Here is a 20,384-nt window from a genome sequence, read left to right as displayed (position 1 = left end):
TGTTCAGAAGAACAGCGTGCTTTGATTGGAGAGGTAAAACGTATACTGTAAAGAAGTGCAGAAAATGATGGGCTGCTCAGCTAAAATGATCTCCAGTGCTTTAAAATGGACAGCGAAGCCAGAGAGACGTGGAAGAAAACAGAAGACTACCATTCGAATGGATCGAAGAATAGCCAGAATGGCAAAGACTCAGCCAATGATCAGCTCCAGGGTGATCAAAGACGGTCTGAAGTTACCTGTGAGTACTGTGACAATTAGAAGATGCCTGTGTGAAGCCAATCTATCGGCAAGAAGCTCCCGCAAAGTTCCACTGTTAAAAAAAAGACGTGCTGAAGAGGATACAATTTGCCAAAGAACACATCGACTGGCCTAAAGAGAAATGGAAAAACATTTTGTGGACTGATGAAAGTAAAATTGTTCTTTTTGGGTCCAAGAGCCGCAGACGGTTTTTCAGACGACCCCCAAACACTGAATTCAAGCCACAGTACACTCTGAAGACAGTGAAGCATGGTGGTGCAAGCATCATGATATGGGGATGCTTCTCTTACTGTGGTGTTGGGCCCATTTATCGCATACCAGGGATCATGGATCAGTTTGCATATATCAAAATACTTGGAGGTCATGTTGCCTTATGCTGAAGAGGAAATGCCCTTGAAATGGGTGTTTCAACAAGACAACGACCCCAAACACACCAGTAAGCGAGCAGCATCAGGGTTCAAGACCAACAAAATGAAAGTTATGGAGTGGCCAGCCCAATCCCCGGACCTTAATCCGATAGAAAACTTGTGGGGTGACATCAAAAATGCTGTTTCTGAGGCAAAACCAAGAAATGCAGAGGAATTGTGGAATGTTGTCAAATCATCCTGGGCTGGAATACCTGTTCACAGGTGCCAGAAGTTCTCAGAAACCGTGGTTATACAACTAAATATTAGTTTAGTGATTCACAGAAATACTAAATCCTTAAGATTTTTTCAGTTTATACAGTAAATATTTGGAGTTTGTAATGAAAAATGCAGACGCTGCTATTTTTTTGAACAGCCCAATGTTCATTTTTCTTCATTTTCTGTAAAGTAATTAAAATATTCATACATTTTTCTTCATGTTTTGATGTAGAATATAATGTGCAGTGTTCCCAATGCATGGAAATAAAAACTAAGGATTGAGCTTTACTCACGTTTTTAAACACACTGCTATTATTTTGAACACAACTGTATATCCGTTTGCACATATTTGCATATTACTGCCCTTTTTATTTTTTGTATTATACTATCCATTTTGCACGACATCGACATGTACCTTTATTTTTTACTATTAGAGATGAAAGTGGAGCAAAGGTTTATTAAAAAAAAAAAAAAAAAAAAAAAAACCCTGAACTTTTGAAAGTCAAACCAAGATTGGAGGCGGTAACGTCCCCCCAAAAAATTAACATAACACGCAAATCCCTGCATTCTGGTGCATTTTAGTACTTATTTTCACTTAAACAAGTTATAACTTAAGCCTTTTTCTTTCATGTGCATTAATGATTAACATGCCAAAAATATCACATTTAATTCCCCTAGTTAATAAGTAATTTTCAGGAGTGCGTTTAGAAAACGGTGATTTTCCTGCTACACAGTTCATTACTTTTTTTTTTGGGGGGGAGATAGATAAAAAAAAAAAAAACAGTTGAAGGTAAACTCAGCAAAATCCCAAACCAGTCCTGTTAAAAAGTAAAAAGGTCTGTTAGAGTTTCTAAAGCTTTCAGGTTTCAGTGTTGGGGACGTTGAGCCTCGTTTATCAATCTTTTAGTAGAGTTGTGCGTTTGCAGAAGCTAAAGTGAACTAAACATTTCCAATTCAGATTTATGAGAGTTGAAGCCAGTTGTTTACATTAGCTCGTATTGTCTGTAAATTTAAACACCAAATGAATACCAAATTTCTCATGTAAATCAGGGGCGTAGCGAGGATTTTTCAGGTGCGTGTGTGTGTCACTGACTGGCAGCCTGAGTGCATTATGTAACAAAAATAATTCCCATTGCTAGTTTTAGGCAGCTTAGAAACCGGCTCTTCCATTATTGCTGTTTCTTCCACGGTTTCTTGATGCTGCGTTCTAGAAACGGCACTAAAACTTGGCTTCGAAGCCACAAAATGCAATTTTTATGGGGGGGGGGAATATTTTATTTATATATCACACAACCGTTCAAAAGTTTGGGGTCACCCAGACAATTTTGTGTTTTCCACGAAAAGTCACACTTTTATTTCCCACCATAAAGTTGTAAAATGAATAGAAAATATAGTCAAGACATTTTTCTGGCCATTTTGAGCATTTAATCGACCCCACAAATGTGATGCTCCAGAAACTCAATCTGCTCAAAGGAAGGTCAGTTTTATAGCTTCTCTAAAGAGCTCAACTGTTTTCAGCTGTGCTAACATGATTGTACAAGGGTTTTCTAATCATCCATTAGCCTTCTGAGGCAATGAGCAAACACATTGTACCATTAGAACACTGGAGTGAGAGTTGCTGGAAATGGGCCTCTATACACCTGAATGAATGATCAGTTTATTTAGCCCTTTGGTAGCGAGAACACTAAATTACAAGGGAGGCCACATACAAATACTAATACGCACACAAAAAACCATTTAATCCCGACTGAAATTATAAGTCACAGTTACTGAGTCAGTCGGTCCTCGCTACACGATAGTCATCGCGGAACAGGCCAGACCTCAGACCATAGCCATGAGCGGCACTCTCAGGCTGTGGTAGCATGTGTGCTAGGAAACCAGACTCCCTGATGTTAGCAATAAATTTCCTGCAAGCCGCATCGCGGTGCGCTACCAGCATAGACAAACCACAACCCGCGAGTGCCGACTCATATGATCGCTCAGGAAATATAATTAAGTGCAGCCCTCTGAATGCCCTCCACCAGCTGGTAGCCCAGCCCACACAGGAGATGCATATTCCAGGATGGGCCTAACCAGGCTACAATAAGCCTGAACAAGGTCAGATGAAACACCAGATTTCTTCAACACACACAAAGCATATAGGCGTTTCCGAGCTCTCTTTACAATAAATTCACAGTGGGTAGACCATGACAAATTATCTGAAATGTATACAGCAAGCAACTTATAAAAAGATACTTGCTCAATAACTTGACCTGACATTTGCAAGGGAGGTAAGTAAAAGGGCTTATACTGTTAAAAAAAATCTATGCACAATTCTTTACATTTGGTAAGGTTCAACCTCATTCCATGACCTATGGAGATATTGCACCAAAAACCAGACATTTGCAGCTAGAATAGTCATTTAGCACATTAGCAATGTATACACTGGGCTCCAAATTATTATGCAAATCATATTCAGATTTTCCTAAATTATCTAGATTAACAGCAGTCATCATGATTTTCCAGTCATCAACCATTAGAGGACAATTCAAATGTTTTTGAACGAACCTCCCAATGATAACAGTAAATTAAGAAATAAAAAACACAAATGCACCCAAAATGCATGTTCCAAATTATTACGCACAATTGAGTTTCCAAACATTTTGTCAAAGAACAAAAAATGGTCATGTGTGAAATTAGAAACATTAGCGGGTCATGACTAACTGAAATCAAACACTATTTAAATCAAAACTATCACAAGTGAAGTCACATCTGAACATAGGACCCCTTGTTGAAAAGGACCTTCTCAAGTCTTCCATCCATTGAATGTGTCAGTTTTTGGATAGTATCTGCTAGAACTGCCTTGCACGAGGACAGAATAGCCTCCCAGAGCTGTTGAGATGTGAACTGCCTCCCACCATCAAACACTTCTCTTGATGATGCTCCAAAGGTTCTCAATAGGGTTGAGGTCAGGGGAGGATGGGGGCCACACCATAAGTTTGTCTCCTTTGATGCCCATTGCAGCCAGAGATGCAGATGTATTCTTTGCAGCATGACATGGTGCATTGTCATGCATGAAAATGATCTTGTTTCGAAAAGCACGATTCTTCCTTTTGAACCATGGCAGGAAGTGTTCTTTGAGGAACTCCACATACGTTATGGATGTCATCCTCACACCGTCAGGGATCCTAAAAGGGCCGACAATCTCTCTCCCCATGATTCCAGCCCAAAACATCACTCCACCACCTCCTTGTTGGCGCCGTAGCCTTGTTTGCATGGGGTGGCCGTCAACCAACCAACCATCCACCACTCCATCCATCTGGACCATCGAGGGTTGCACGACATTCATCGGTGAACAGAACAGTTTTGAAGTCAGTCTTCATGTATTGCCTGGCCCACTGGAGCCGTTTCTGCTTGTGTCCAATGGATAGGGGAGGTCGAAACGATGGCTTACGCACCGCTGCAAACCCCTGGAGGACCCTGCATCTTGTTGTTCGGGGCACGTTGGAGGCACCAGCAGCTTCAAAAACGTGTCTGCTGCTATGACGGGGCATTTTTACAGCTGCTCTTTTGAGCCAACGTATTTGCCTGTAGGAAAAAGAGTCCTGGATTTTCCATTATCAGCACGTACACGTGTGTGCTCTGAATCAGCTACATACTTCTTGATAGTGCGATGATCGCGATGAAGTCTCTTGGCAATTTTGATTGTTGCCATGCCTTGACCCAAACATTCAACCATTTGTTGCTTTTCAGCAGCCGACAGGTCCTTTTTCGTGCCCATTTTGGTTGAAAATGGTAGCCTGCTTAATGTGGGACAACCTTCTTTAGAAGTTTCCCCTTTAATTACTCACCTGCCAAACTAATTAGCACAGGTGTCTTCAATTGGTTTCAGTGATGTACAGAGCCCTGATACACATTACCATTCATGAGTTTAACTGACAAACAAAAAATCTCTTACCTTACCACTCTTAAACACTTGTTGTATAATAATTTGGAACACAGTAGAGTGCATTTCTGATTAGTTTAAAGTGATCTTCATTGAAAGAAAAGCACTGTTCTTTTCAAAAATAAGGACATTTCAAAGTGCCCCCAAACTTTTGAACGGTAGTGTGCATAATAAACTGCTTACCTCTCTTCATGTCAAAAGAAGGAGGAAAGTTGCGCTTGTTTTGACATGGCCAATTATTAACACGAGAAAATACTCGTAATTCGCAACTAAAAAGACTGCAGCTTGAACATGCTTTCTAGTGCGATCGTGTTGCACAGAACTATCAGTCCTGCGCACCTTAGCTTGTGCGCCTGAATGCGTGCCTAACGAGCTCTGGCACATGCATCGTTAACAAAGAACACCTGTCTTTAAATCAATGAACTATGTTTGGGCTATTAAAGGGATAGTTGGGGATTTTTGACATGAATCTGTATGGCATCCCCATCAATAGTGTCGTGCAAACACACTGACTCACCCCTGACAGCATCCTGCGAGTCCAGTTCTTGTCCAGTTTTGGTCCAGACGAAAGTAGTCCAGCAAGTTTGTTGGGGTCACGAAAGTAAAACATTTTTCATCTCAAAACAGTGTGTGTTCAAAAGAGTGATATATTTGCATCACAAAACCGTTGCCAAATAAAAAGTCAGAGCTCGAAATCGCTTGGCACTATTTTCTCTCCCTTCTTATCACTGCGCGCTGCCGCCAGGTGACAGCCACGGCTGCTTCATTCATTGTTTACTAGTGATGGGAATTTCGGCTCTTCTTACTATAAGGAGCCGGCTCTTTCGGAAGAGTTTTTATAATTATTTCTCATGACCTGTACATTCACATCGAGTACACATCAATGCAAATTAACACGAAGGGATTTACTAGACCAATTTATATCTGGAACTATTTTCAGCCACAGCACAGGCAAAGCACCGCTGCAGGCGCAAAGACACCACGCAGCGCCTGAAAACGGGTGCGCAGCGCCTGAAAATAGAAATAGAATCAGAATTAACTAGTTAATTGCAGCAATTAAAGGAACAGGTAGGAAAAGGAAGGCGCAAAGACACCGCGCAGTTTTCAGGCGCTGCGTGGTGTCTTTGCGCCTGCAGCGGTGCTTTGCCTGTGCTGTGGCTGAAAATAGTTCCAGATATAAATTGGTCTAGTAAATCCCTTCGTGTTAATTTGCATTGATATGTGTACTCGATGTGAATGTACAGGTCATGAGAAATAATTATAAAAAATCTTCCGAAAGAGCCAGCTCCTTATAGTAAGAAGAGCCAAAAGAGCCGAAATTCCCATCACTAGTAAACAATGAATGAAGCAGCCGTGGCTGTCACCTGGCAGCAGCGCGCAGTGATGAGAAGGGAGAGAAAATAGTGCCAAGAGATTTCGAGCTCTGACTTTTTATTTGGCAACGGTTTTGTGATGCAAATATATCACTCTTTTGAACACGTACTGTTTTGAGACGAAAAACGTTTTACTTTCGTGACCCCAACAAACTTGCCGGACTACTTTCATCTGGACCAAAGCTGGACAAGAACTGGACTCGCAGGATGCTGTCAGGGGTGAGTCAGTGTGTTTGCACGACACTATTGATGGGGATGCCATACAGATTCATGTCAAAAATCCCCAACTATCCCTTTAAAGGACCGCGCCCATGCAAGGATGATGGCAAGTATTACACCGAGTCTAGGAATGCAAAAAAAATCCAAAAAATAAATCTCTCCATTCAGAAAACTGGAGATTTTCAAGAGTTCTGTCAAATATCCGGATTTCTGGGTAAATCCAGAAGACTTTCACCCACGTGCTATACTGGGGATTTGTTTTTGCTTTTATTTGGCACTACATTGCCGTTACTTTGTATTACTTCTTCCGCCTATTTGTTTATTTGTAATTAGCATTCATGGTGGACAGCAAACTAAATTTCATTGTGCAAGAGGACGCGTCCTTACTGTGCATATGACAAACACTTTGAACTTCGACCACTCACCGCAGTTCCAACATGGACGCCCTAGTTACGTTACTTTTTTTTTTAAAAGGCATGTTTTTAATTATTTAAAAAAAAAACCTTTCTAACCTGGCAGAAGACGGGGTCTGGCATGTCAGCCAGGGTGTTGAGCAGGTCCTGAGCAGTCAGGAGGCTGGCAGGCAGGCGGTCCACGCAGAGGCAGCGCGAGTGTAGCATGGCGTACGTCAGCGATCCCACTTCAGTCCAGTGCACGTACAGCATGCGCGAGCCGAGCTGTTTGCCTAACAGCTCCGATTTGGCCCGGGCGGCCGAGTCCTTCTTCATGTACTCCACGAAGCCGTAGCCCTTGGAGTGGCCCGTGCATGCGCTGTACACCAAGAAGCAACGCTCCAAGTTGCCAAAGGGCCGCACCAGCTCCTCGAACTGCTGCTGCGTGAAGGCCTGCGGGAGGTTGGCGATACACAGCAGGGCGTCTGTGGGCTGCAGCTGCACGTAGATCTCCCGTTCGCGCAGTACATACTGGTGGAACTCCTTGATCGCGCACTGGGCCTGCTCACCATTTAGCAGAGTCACAAAAGCTGCAAGGAAACACGCACCATGCAGGGCAAAACGAGAAATTACTGCACGCTAAAGGGTACGAAACTTCACTCTAACCGATAACGGCCAGAATCAGGAGGCTGGATTTGATCCAATTACAGCAGTAACATCATCGCTTCGTCCAAAACTTTAATAAAATAGTTCTCATTTTCTACTGGGAAAATTTACATTCAACTTCAAGTAACTTTCAGCTGCACCACCTGGTTTAAGTGAGAGTGGAGGGTTAGGAAGAGCAGATTACACCAAACAGCCACTGATGAAACGACTTACCTGTGCCTTTGTATTTGTCCACAAAGCAGTACTTCAGATCATAGTTTCTTAACAACTCGTGCACTTCCTGAATAAAAAGACAAGTGAGATACATTTAAAAAACACACCTAGCTCGAGTGTGCCCGAGTGCCACACTAGCAAAATTTACATGCACCTTTTTTACATTCAGAATGAACTCGTTCCGATCGCACTGTTTATAAAAAAATTAAAAAAAAAAAAAAAAAACCTAGATACAGGTCCGCGTTTATTTGTCCCAAGCGTGCAATCAAAACAGAATTTATGACGTGCGCACAATCCAGCATAGCTCAGGATCGGTTTATGGAAAGGCCGAATTCAGAGTTTTATTCAGCTTGGACTTTGAAAACAAAATATAATTTGAATACTGTATTACGCACCATTTAAACCCAGCCGCGTATTGCATCCGATTTAACACGAGCCCAGGCATGAAAATGGGTCAGGGGTTCAAAAGGTGAGAAGGGTGTGCACGTGCGGGGGTGGGGTATTTTCGGGCGACGGGCGTTGGTGGCCCGGAAGTATTTCCTCCGGTACACTGATGTATCGCAGTTTGGACGTGAGCAATCAAAGCATGGCTGCCCTTGTTTGCATAATTTATGTCCTTATGGCAGAGGACACACCTGGCCAATCCCTCTCTGTCAATTTTCTTAAAGAAATCCCCAACATGAAAGGACACCTCTTGTCCCTTCACAGATACCTTGCCCTCCAGCTTAAGCCAGGCCCACTTCCAGCTGCATTTAATGCCTGCATCCAGCTTAACAGCTGCAGCGTCCTCTTCCCCTAACACACTCATTCTAAAGGCCAATTTATGCTGACAACCCAGTCCTTGCAAACGGTGCCGCAGACAGTGTCTGCGTAGCCCCCCCACCTTTGCAGACGCTCTGCGCGCACCTCCCAAAAATTGTGACGACCGCAGACAGCGTCGCAGACAAGAGGGCTCTGATTGGTCCACTCTACATCCGCTGTACACGCACTTCCGCTTCCCTACTTTCCCGGTTTGGTTTGTTTTCATGACCGGCATTTTTAAAAACACGAGCGAAGATGGAGCAGCATGAAGAGCGGCTGATTGAGGAAGTACGTACATCTATACGACTCCAGTTCTAGTCATTATAAAAAAAAAAGTTCTAGTCATTATAAGTAACCGGAGGATAAACACTCCACTAACCACACCCACCAACTACTCCTAGTGACTTCGTGCCCCCTTGCGTTGTGCCGGTGAATAACATCGCGCACGCCTATTACTCCCCGCTCAACAATAAATTACAACTGTCTGCGAAAAGCTATCTGCGAAAGCCTTGTCACAAGAGCATGCAGAGGCCTTTAGGATAATGTTTGTATTAGTGCAAGTGGTACATCAGTATCAACTGTAAACCACTCTCTACTGTTAGTCCGTGACCTAGAGGGGTTGGTCGTTACCAAAAAAGTGGCAAAGGCTACCATACCTTTTCTGAAAGCTTGGAGTCTCAGCTTTTCAATGATGTATGATGGCCATCTGACAGGAGTAGCTGTTTTGAGTTATCACACATAACGTAAACTAATGCCACTTTTCCACTACCAACGCGGCTGAGTTGGGCTGAGCCGTGCCGTGCTGAGTCGTGCCGTGCTGAGTCGAGCTGAGTGGGGCTGTTGGAGTTGCATTTCGACTACAACCGCGCTGAACTGTGCTGGCTGGAAGTGGGTGGACACATTGGGTGGAGTTAGCGAAAGTGGGTGGACGTCACGTGATGTCGTTAAGCAGCACAAACAGTGACATCAGTGACCTTTTAAGCGGTAGTCTCACGACCGGGAGAGTAAACAATAAACATGGAGGACATGGAGTCGTTAGTGTTGCTGGTCTTGGTGCTGTGGCTTGTTGTCACTGACAACGCGGACAGATACTGGCAAGAGCGTATAGATGAGGCGAGGCGCATAAGGCTTCAGAAATTCTCGTAATTTGTAATTCTTCTCCTTCCGGGTTTGCGGTGTTTACAGATCCCAGCGCGCTCGCGGGGCGTGTGTGGGCATGTGAGGACACTCCTCCTCACCAATCAGTGCACAGGGGAGTGTCTGCTCACGCCCCCAACCTCACTCGGCACAGCTTGGCTCGCTTCAGCCCCACTCCAAAACCGTGCGGGTTTTAGGGGCTAAGCAGGGCTGAAGTGAGCCGAGTCGTGCTGGTTTTTGGTAGTCGAAACGCGAGCCGTGTCAGGCTGAAGCGAGCTGAAGTGAGCTGAAAAACGGTAGTGGAAAAGGGCCATAAGGTTGAGAAAATATTGTGTATAAATCAAGCAGAACACTGATATTGCCGAAATCTATATTGGACATATTGGAATATTTTATTTTGTTATGTTTGGCATCATTTTAAAGGGGAGACTCTGAGCTTTCATTTAAATCCTTTTGTGAGCATTTTAGATGAGTACAGCCAACCCTGGAGCTCTTCAAACTTTTAATCACACACATTTGCCTTCCATTTCCGCCTAAGTCATCCTTTGTCTTTTAATTCTGTGGCACCAGGGAGCACCAGAAAAACAAAATCCTAACACTGAAATACTGGCATGACCCTGAGGATTCAGAAAATGTACCATTTACCCATATTATCTGATTTGGAGGGGGGATTTTCAGTCTGATAACAGACATGGCGTTTTTTCAAAGACAAAACAGTAGTGTACGATTCTAATTTGTTGACATGTCGAGTTGAAAGTCTGAGGTAAAACATTTTTAGAAAAAGTTGTTATTCAGCATTTTGAGATATTTCAAAGGGTCCTTAATACATGTCCACCACATATAATTTATATCAGGTCCCAACTTTCATGGAATTTACATTACAAAATGAACACAGTGTTCTGCTTGATTTATACGCAATATTTTCTCAACCTTAGTTTACATTATGTGTGATAACTCAAAACAGCTACTCTTGTCAGATGGCCATCATACATCACTGAAAAGCTGAGAATCCAAGCTTTCAGAAAAGGTATGGTAGCCTTTTCCACTTTTTCGGTAACTGTTTCCATATTTTGAGGCCCTGGCTCACGGTCTGTGTGTTCACACCAGAAACTACTAAAGCTTTAATGGCCAGGAGTAGGCTAGCTGACTAATGCCATGTACACACGTAGCCGGGTATTTTTAAAACCGAACATTTCCCCCCCTCCGTTTATAAAAATGTTTTATCCACACCACCTCGTCTTCGAAAAAAATCCCTTCCACACATAACCGAACATCTGCGTTTTCAATCACATTCATAAGCATTCCAAACCTGTAGATGGTTATTTCCCCAAATCCTACCCCCTAATCACATCGCCTGTGCTCTTGGAACAGTAGTTGGGCTTCTAAAATTAAACATGTAAATAGCACCTGCACAATAATTAACGCTTTCAAGGCACTCCTCCGATCCATTACTCTTTAGCTAGCCGCACACTACGCTGATTTTCAGCGTACCGAGTAAGGTATTAGGCAGAGACCCGTCCACCCGTAAATTTGACGGGCAATTGCCGATTTCAACGGGCAAGTATACACACAGACGGATACTGAAACGGACGATAATGCCGAAAATTTTCGCACATGAATACTCCCACATGTCATCCGATAAATCCAGTTATGTTCCGCCCACACACGGACTGGCCATCGGGAGTAGCGGGAGTTTTCCCGGTGGGCTGGTGGTTCAGTGTGGGCCGGCGGAGGAAAAAAAAAAAAAAAAACAGTTGCGCGCTGGCCTTTAATATGATAAGCAATGTTAACAGTTTCTTTAACAAACAGTTAACATTGCTTATTACAGTTGCGCGCTGGCCTTTAATATGATAAGCAATGTTAACAGTTTGTTAAAGAAACTGTTAACATTGCTTATCATATTAAAGGCCAGCGCGCAACTGTTTTGTTTTTTTTTTTTTTTCTCCGCTGGCCCACACTGAACCACCGGCCCACTGGGAAAACTCCCGCTACTCCCGATGGCCAGTCCGTGTGTGGTTCCGCCATCATTTACAAATCATAAGAAACACAGTTTAATACGAAAAATACTGAAAACTTGAAATGAAAAAGCAGAATTTTTCATCGTTTCCGCCATTTTGGCCCGCACTGAATCTTGTAACATGCGGACTGAATAAATCGCGAATTCTGATTGGTCGAAAATTGCCAAACACCCTGCGTTGTAGTTTCCTCTTTCTTGGCGGGAGAACCGCATTTTTTTTTTTGCTGACTCACTCTTCTGGATCAAGATGAATCCCAACAAACGCCCCAAATTGAATGTGACAAAAACTGATTCGTTTTTCCACAAAAAGACAGAAAAGGTATGTGTGATACATTGATTAACAAGGGGGTTCATTGGGGTATGGTAAAATAGAATACTGTTGGTTTTTTTTTTTATTAAATACTGTAACTAGATCAAAAGATTATATACAATTCATTGTTGTTTATTTTCTTTTCACTTTTGTTACCAAATCAAACACCATACATACATCTGATACATTCAGGAGTGAAACTGAAAAAAATACAAAGTAAAAATATGCAATATTTCTGATCAAAAATTACACGCCATTTCACCCTGAAAATGTCCTAGAATGCAGGAAATGAAGTCTAAATTTCAAAAATTTTCTGGGGGGGCATGCCCCCAGACCCCCCTAGAGGGACTTCGCGCCTGCGGCGCTCGTCTTCGCACCTGCGGCGCTTATCAGGATTATATAAAATATTATTTTTGACTGGTAAATTTCTTTTTCTGCCTAATACCCTAGTACCGAGCCAACTGAAGTCGCGAGTCAGGCGTAAAGACTAGTTTTCGATGGTACCGACTCATCTCACAGCCGATTCGAAAAACTAATCGGGAGCCAGACTGATCGGCGAGAGTCGCTAGCAATAGCCAATCATATCTTTCACATATAACACGTGACATCATTAAACACAATTTCTAGCGTGAGAAATACGTGTTGGTAGCACCTAATGCAGGTATATACTGTAATTCCATAGACTGAAGCTTTATCCATAGACACAGTGGGCTGGAAAGCCACTCTGCTCAAGTTGTGTGGCTGAATTCCAAATCGCTTTAACTCCCCTATATAAGTGCACTATTTAAGGTTGGGAATAATAGCTCATGCAGCCTAGATAGTGCGCTACATATTCCATGTTGTGTCATTTGTAATTCAGCCTGTAGCATCTTCAAGTGTTGGATTTAACAGTAACGATATCCAATAGCCAATCACAAAGCTATTAAGTTGTCACGTGTCGCTTCAATCGCGACTGCACTCGTCAACAGTCGGGGGATATGTGCGTGCCCTGTCGGGAGTCGACTCTGAAATGGGTCGGTTCGGTACCGCGTGGATCGCCGTGGTGTGCGGCTAGCTTAAGTCCATGCTTAATCTGGCTTCTGCAGTAAACAAAGGTCGCACGTTTGACGTCAGGGCAGAGTTGTCATTTTTTTTTGGCGCAGATTGTGACATTCTAAAACGCAAACCTCCGGTTATCTCTGTCCACATGAAAAGGCATACACGGAGTTTTCAAAAATCTTCACTTTGCCCGGAGTTTTTTTAAATATTCGTTTTTGATGCGTCTTCATGTGGATGACAGGCCAAAACGTAGAAAAATATCTTCGATTTAGCAGATACCCGGCTACGTGTGGACGGGGTCTTAGAATGGTGACAAAAGCTACAGCAGCGACTAAAAATAATATCAACATAACGATTTACACAACAGCTTTAGTGGCTTTTGGTCTAAACACACGGCAAGCCTTTCGTGACACACTCTTCCCTGTTGTCTTCTCTCTAATTTCGCGCTGAAAAAAATTGATGCCCCGTCTTGTCAATGGATGGAGCCCAGGCAGTAAATGCGAGATGCCCGCTTTCGCTATTTTAGATGGCTCAAAACCATTACGTTTTAATGAATCAATAAATAACAGTGTAAAACAGTGGAGTGTAAAAATGACCAGGGTTCACAAGTTTTTATTTTGTCACAAAAGGCTTCAAGCATGGGCTAAAGCATAGGCTAAAGCATAGGCTAACAAGTTTTAGAGTTTACCACTTCACCTTCAGCCTTTTCAGCCCCTCACGTGAATATTATCCTCACACGTCCCTGAAATACCAATTACAGAGATAATAGAAAGAAGTTTGTGTTTCTTCTTTTATGTTACCGTTAACTACACAAGCTTTAAGCTAACTTAATATCTGGCAAACGGGAGCTATTATTTTCACCAGAGCTTCGGCTAGCTCTGGCAGTGTTCAACGCAAGCTGTAGCGAACGGCAGTAACTTTGTTATACCGCACAAAATATGAAAACGATTGAAACCATTACTCACCAAATTCAATCCGCTGGTAAATGCAGGTAAATGTGTAAGTTACACTCTGGTCTGCCTTGTCCCAGGCCATCCTTAAAAAAAATCCGTTTCCTGTCCACCGGGTGAGCAAAAAAATTTTCAGTCGGGAGGGAGGGATTTTTATTTTTAATAATTATATATGGATGGATAGGAAATCGCAATGCTGTGTTTGCTTTTTCTTTCAGTACTTTATTGCAAAAGCAGACATTTAATAAAATGACAGTTTTTGTACAAGTTTCAGTTGATTAAACTAAGTTAGCATTTTAAATGCTGACTGCAACATTTTGCAAAACTTTTACAAAGGTCCTTAAAATGTCCGACACACTGACTTTTTGTAGTTCTAAATCGAGCGTTAGGCCTAGTTCAGATGAAATTACACTATTAAAATGATCACTGAATGATTTGTTTTTCTGAATCTTTACTAATTTTGTTGTTCGCCAGAATACCATTTCGCGATTTCACACTTAAGCAAATGTTTGAAAACTCCGCATCTCCTTCCTTCATAGTGGCTGCCATTTTTTTTGTGCCGCACGGCGCATGCGCAGAGCTGATTCAACAGGGCTTTCCACAAGCGCCGGCTGCGGCCACGCAATTAAGTCCAGCCGGCTACTTTAATGACTATTTCTGTAGCCCACAGGCTCTAAATATTAATTTTCGATTTTAATAAAATTAAATGTTTATCTAACGGACTGACAATAATGTCAAACTGAACCGCACTCATTTAAGTTGTGATTCGCGCTGTTTGTACCGATAATAACCACAAATTCCCAGCAGACTTCGTTGATCAGGGGAGAGGAACTCATCCGCGGCCCCGACATGCGGTGTGTGCGCGAGCGCGCACTCGGCGGAGGCAGTAGTGTGCGCGCGCACTCGGCGGAGGCAGTATGAGCTTTAGTGGAAAGCCCTGGGAATGCGGAAATGTCAAGTTCGAGTTTAGATTTACGAACCCGAAAAAAAAAGTCAAAAAACCAGCGTTAAAAAAAAAAAAAAAAAATTCACCCAAACGGCACTCACCCGGCCGGTGGACCGGAAACAGAACATTTTTTAATAATGGCCCCAGGTGGATATGTCCTGCTTCTCGTTCTCGCAGCTTTGCAATTCAACCACGGGCTCTCTCCATGCACTCCAAGTACACGTGAAGAGTGTGCGCATGATTGGAATAATGGAACGCAGTTTGGCATATGATTGGTTCTCGGCAGCGAAGCAGCCAGGAGGATTTACTGACCGTCCAAGTGTCATTTAAAGGGCCGATTTCTGAAGTGCTCAGTTTGCGTATTAAGTCGATCATATGACAATTTAAAAAAAAAAAAATCTCCCGACCCCGACCCCCCCCCCCAAAAAAAATCTCCTCGGATCTACACGATTCGCGTAGGTCACCCTTTTTGACTTCAAAACGGCGAATTTCGCCGAAAGGTGAGAGATTTTCATGCCTGCACGAGCCTTACTGTCTTCATTGAACAGCTTTCTCCCAAACTTTAGGAGGGGAATCCTGCTCATGCCCCTAAAGAGAGCAGCTAACGTACACCTTGACTAACTTCCAAAAAAAAAAAAAATTACGACACTTGTATATAGATTAGCTTACTCTCATATTTACATAAACATACAATTTATTTCAACTGTGCACACACACGTACGTGAAAGAGTCATTGACTAATTACAAAAAATTAAGTAACCCAACACAAATCCATTAAAGGAGACCTGAAGGCAAATTCATCAAAATTCTATTTCTCATTTTATTAAATAAAGGAATGCATTTCTGACAGCTATTTTGTCGCTGCTGTAGCAAGTTATGAGTGTTTGAAATATGCTCTGTAATATACCAGCCCATATGTCAAAGAAATGGCCGTAAACGAGATTCGTTGAGACCTGTGCGAGACATCGTAGGATGGAAGTAAAACGTCCAGCGGAAATCAAAGTGACCGACATCTGCCCACGTTGTCAAAAGACACGCCGCCCTCTTTCGAATGCTGACGTAATCAAGCCAGAAGTTGGTTTGATAGCAATCAGGAAAGTTTGAAAAAAGTAGGCAGTAATCATTTAAACTCATTCTTGCACAATACTTAGTTTGGAAAACAGTCTTCAAAACAGTGGCACTGACACCTGGCTGACACTTGACGTTTCAAAGTCTGGTGAAGATCGTGCGGATAAGCGACGCCTGCCGTGGACCAAACGAACCAAGTTCAACATGGCTAAAAACCGAATAGGCTGATAAGTATAATATTTAATTGCAATTAGCTGTCCATACGAGTCACGATATAAGGTTACTAAAACCCAAAACGGAATCGAATAACACGTTAATTAAGAAACAAAGCAAGTTTAAACATGACTTCAGTTCCCCTTTAATTAGGACTAAAAGAAATCCCTCTGCATCACTTCATTTAATTCACAGCCAGTTCAGCTTTTCTGTAATTCGTCCACAGACCCGTCCCGCACTCTGACTGGCATTGACGCAAATCAAAACAGCATTCACTTGTGCCTCCTTTTCTCAGAAACTGCCTAATTTCATGCTCACTGAGTTTTATGGGAGTCACTAAAAGCAAATGAGCTGACACACACACACAGGATTTGCACTTTAAAGTGCGCATCACGGGTAAATTCAGGAGCAAGATCAGTGTAATTCTCCTATTTTATATTCAACTTTGGTCAAATATCTGTCACATTTTGCGCAAATTTTTTTTTTTTTTACCTTGCGCAATACCAGAAAAATTCAGTTGAAATCGAGCCATTTGAGGCGAATTGGTCCGCCTGTGAAAAAACTTGCCATTCGGGTTTCCCGGCAAACACTGATTTTCGTGACGTCGCGTGCGGGACGCCTCCCTCTGAATCCTACACCAGCGCTGGTTTGTTTATGAGGAAACGACCTGGTGGTTTTCTGCAAATTTCTTCAACGTTATCGCGTAATTATTAAAATGGCTAACAGATGTATCGTAGGAGGGTGTAGCAACACCAATCATGACAGGATTAGTACTCATCGTTTCCCAAAAGAGCGGACAATGAGAGAGAAATGGGAGCGCTTGGTCTACACAGGCTGTGCACTGAAACCGTGCAAAGCTCGCGCAGCCTGCTGGCGCTTCGGCAGGTAACGTCACGAATCTGGCTCCAGACTCCCTTGGGATTTTTCCAGACGCGTTTTATTTTTTTCTGCTGTAGACAGATGGCCTTGCGCAAAATTACCCTTCTGGATGAGTGTGTAAAAGGAATACTTTCATATTAAAAAAAAAAAAATTGGTCCAGAATATGCACTTTAAGGTGACCGTACAGTACTCGTGAATAGGCTGATGAATGCCAAAGAAAAATCAGAGTGTTACAGAAATTAAACATTTGTACTCCATGTTGGCTTTCACTGAGGTTGAATACCAACGAATGAATGAAGCCCAGTTTTAGAAAACAGCTGCATCTTGAATCTTCAAATAATATCCACCACGCAGGTGATAAAACTGTTAATAAAATATACACAACTGCAATGACAAAACTACAGCTTGCCTACTTTTAATTAAAAATGAGTATTAAAAACCCACAGTACTAACTGCAGGATTATCTGATCTGTAGTTCAGCTGCTGTCGCTGATCTCTGATCGGACGGCTCATTTTGAGTCGGTACTCGAGGCTGGACCCAAACATCACTTCTACTGAAGTGCAGGTCACATCCCAATGAAACCATCCAGAGGAAAATGGTGCAGTAATCTCATCTCATTATCTCTAGCCGCTTTATCCTTCTACAGGGTCACAGGCAAGCTGGAGCCTATCCCAGCTGACTACGGGCGAAAGGCGGGGTACACCCTGGACAAGTCGCCAGGTCATCACAGGGCTGACACAGACACACAACCATTCACACTCACATTCACACCTACGGTCAATTTAGAGTCACCAGTTAACCTAACCTGCATGTCTTTGGACTGTGGGGGAAACCGGAGCACCCGGAGGAAACCCACGCGGACACGGGGAGAACATGCAAACTCCACACAGAAAGGCCCTCGCCGGCCCCGGGGCTCGAACCCAGGACCTTCTTGCTGTGAGGCGACAGCGCTAACCACTACACCACCTTGCCGCCCCTGGTGCAGTAATAACGCCACAAACTGACAACACAGGAGAGGGTGGACTTGCCACAGAAGAAAGAAGAAACCACCTTTATTTATCGCATGCATACTTCAAGCACTGCGAGATTCATCCTCTGCATTTAACCCATCTGAAGCAGTGAACACACGCACACACCTAGAGCAGTGGGCAGCCACACTACAGCGCCCGGGGAGCAGTCAGGGGTTCGGAACCTTGCCCAAGGCCACCCATGTGAACCTAACCGCATGCCTTTGGACTGGGAGGGAAACCCATGCTGACACGGGGAGAACGTACAACACCTCCACACAGAAAGGCCTTCGTCAGCCGCTGGGCTCGAACCCAGAACCTTCTTGCTGTGAAGCGACAGTGCGAACCACTACACCACAGCTCATACAATTTAAATGATAAAGATAGGGGATTGAAGATGCTCACTAGCATAAAAGGTGAATTTTATTCAATAAAACCCATTCATTAAGAGTATTATAAACAAAACCCAGCAGGCCTCCAAGCGTCAAGTCAATGCCACAGGTTTACTGTGACTAAGGTCGGTTTATCGCGATAAAACTAGTCAAAAAAATTTTTTTTGTTTTACTTGTACTCTTAACCGGATGTCAAGGCTTTGTGTAAAAGGGGAAAAAAAAAAAAAAAAAAAAGGTTGAGGGGGAAAAAACTGCCCCAGTCGAGCATTTTCCTTTAACTGGAGCTGAAACTTGTTGTTAAAGCGCTTTTAGTCTTTTGTCAACTCCAGAGTGCGCGTCCCCGAGGCGCGTTCACGACACACGCATGCGCCACTCACTTCCCTGTTCCACAGCAGTCGCGCGCTTTCTGACAAAAACACGTTCACAACAAGAGCTGATATTATTATTATTATTATTATTAATATTTATTAAATCAGCTCTGGTTGTGGCTAACGACCCGTATTGACCCTGTGTGCGTGTGCTTAGCTTTCACAAACCTGCGCGCATGCGCTGATTTAACTGATATTTGTGTCAGTCATTTTAAAGTTTTGGTAAATGGTGTTAAATATTTCACTGAGGTTTGTGTTTAATAATAATAATAATAATAACAACCTGCGTGTCAGTGAAATATTTAACAATTTAGCGAAACTTTAAAACGACTGACATTATCGATTAAAACAGCGCATGCGCACAGGTTTGTGAAAGCTAAGCACATGCGCACAGGGTCAATACGGGTCGTAAGCCACAACAGCGGATTTATTATTATTATTATTATTATTATTGCAAACAAACACCTGCGTGTCTCAGTGAAATATTTAACAATTTAGCAAAACTTTAAAATGACTGACAAATATTGGTTAAATCAGCGCATGCGCACAGGTCTGTGAAAGCTAAGCACACGCGCACAGGGTCAATACGGGTCGTTAGCCACAACAGCGGATTTTTTATTATTATTATTATTATTATTATTAATGCAAACAAACATCTGCGTGTTTCAGTGAAATATTTAACAACTTAGCGAAACTTTAAAATGACTGATAAATATCGGTTAAATCAGCGCATGCGCACAGGTCTGTGAAAGCTAAGCACACGCGCACAGGATCAATACGGGTCGTTAGCCACAACCAGAACTGATTTATTATTATTATTATTATTATTATTATTTATTGTAAACAAACAGCTGCGTGTCTCAGTGAAATATTTAACAACTTAGCGAAACTTTAAAACGACTAACTTAAATATCGGTTAAATCAGCGCATGCGCACAGGTTTATGAAAGCTAAGCACACGCGCACAGATCGTTAGCCACTTTAGCTTCCGAGCACATTCTCTGCGCTCCGCTCCGTCGCGGCCTTTTCCACGACAATAAACTGAAATGTTTTGTGTGAGAGGTTAACCCGGACACATCATGTCAGAAAAGTTTAAATTAGTTAGTTAATTAAGCCACATTTTCCTCAGACGTTAACGCTCCTGGAGCTAGCTGCCTGCAGTTGAGGAGCAGGAAGCGAACACCTCGGTAACGCGCTACTTGCCTGGTTGGTGATATCCGCGGGGAGGTTTTTAATAATGATTTTGCGGCGGTTGTAAAACTCTCTCCGAGTTCTCTCCAGCCGACTGGCGACCTCCTCGGGGCTGAGCGCGCTCAGCTCGTCCTCAGCCCTGCGCGGGTGATGGTCGCTCCCTGTCAGACACTCTGCATCGGGCGGATCAGCCTCCGAGTCTCCGCGCTTATCAGCAGCCCAGTGTTCTGACTTAGCCTGATCATACTGTTCACAAAGCGGCCGGGGGGCGACACCAGCGCAGCCCTGGTCCTCTCCGGCAGCTCTGCTCACGGACACAGCGGCCGCCATTGCTTCGTGTAGAAGTTTCGCTCGGAGCTGCGCTTGCTTTGAGCAGTTTAAACAATACACGCGTGGG

The 20,384-nt window shown here is 43.2% G+C and overlaps 1 protein-coding gene across 4 annotated transcripts in view; it reads right to left on the bottom strand.

Annotated features, from left to right (window-relative positions):
- raver1 (ribonucleoprotein, PTB-binding 1) overlaps positions 1-20,384 on the bottom strand; it is a 62,337-nt gene extending 41,953 nt beyond the window's left edge. For 3 of the 4 annotated variants that reach the window (XM_060943173.1, XM_060943175.1, XM_060943176.1), the window contains exons 1-3: positions 19,996-20,383; positions 7,670-7,732; positions 6,911-7,380 (exon numbers count right to left, since the gene is read on the bottom strand). In XM_060943173.1, the coding sequence (XP_060799156.1) occupies positions 6,911-7,380; positions 7,670-7,732; positions 19,996-20,317 (855 nt within the window). In that variant the 5' untranslated portion in view covers positions 20,318-20,383. Of the gene's footprint in view, positions 1-6,910; positions 7,381-7,669; positions 7,733-19,995 lie in introns of all 4 variants that reach the window. The other variant, XM_060943174.1, reaches the window with a different exon arrangement.

The sequence above is a fragment of the Neoarius graeffei genome, chromosome 16 (genome assembly GCF_027579695.1).
Source record: "Neoarius graeffei isolate fNeoGra1 chromosome 16, fNeoGra1.pri, whole genome shotgun sequence".
In the NCBI taxonomy this organism is placed as follows: Eukaryota; Metazoa; Chordata; class Actinopteri; order Siluriformes; family Ariidae; genus Neoarius; species Neoarius graeffei.
The sequence above is the reverse complement of the archived record's forward strand: the minus strand, read 5'-3'. Positions and strand labels throughout refer to the sequence as shown.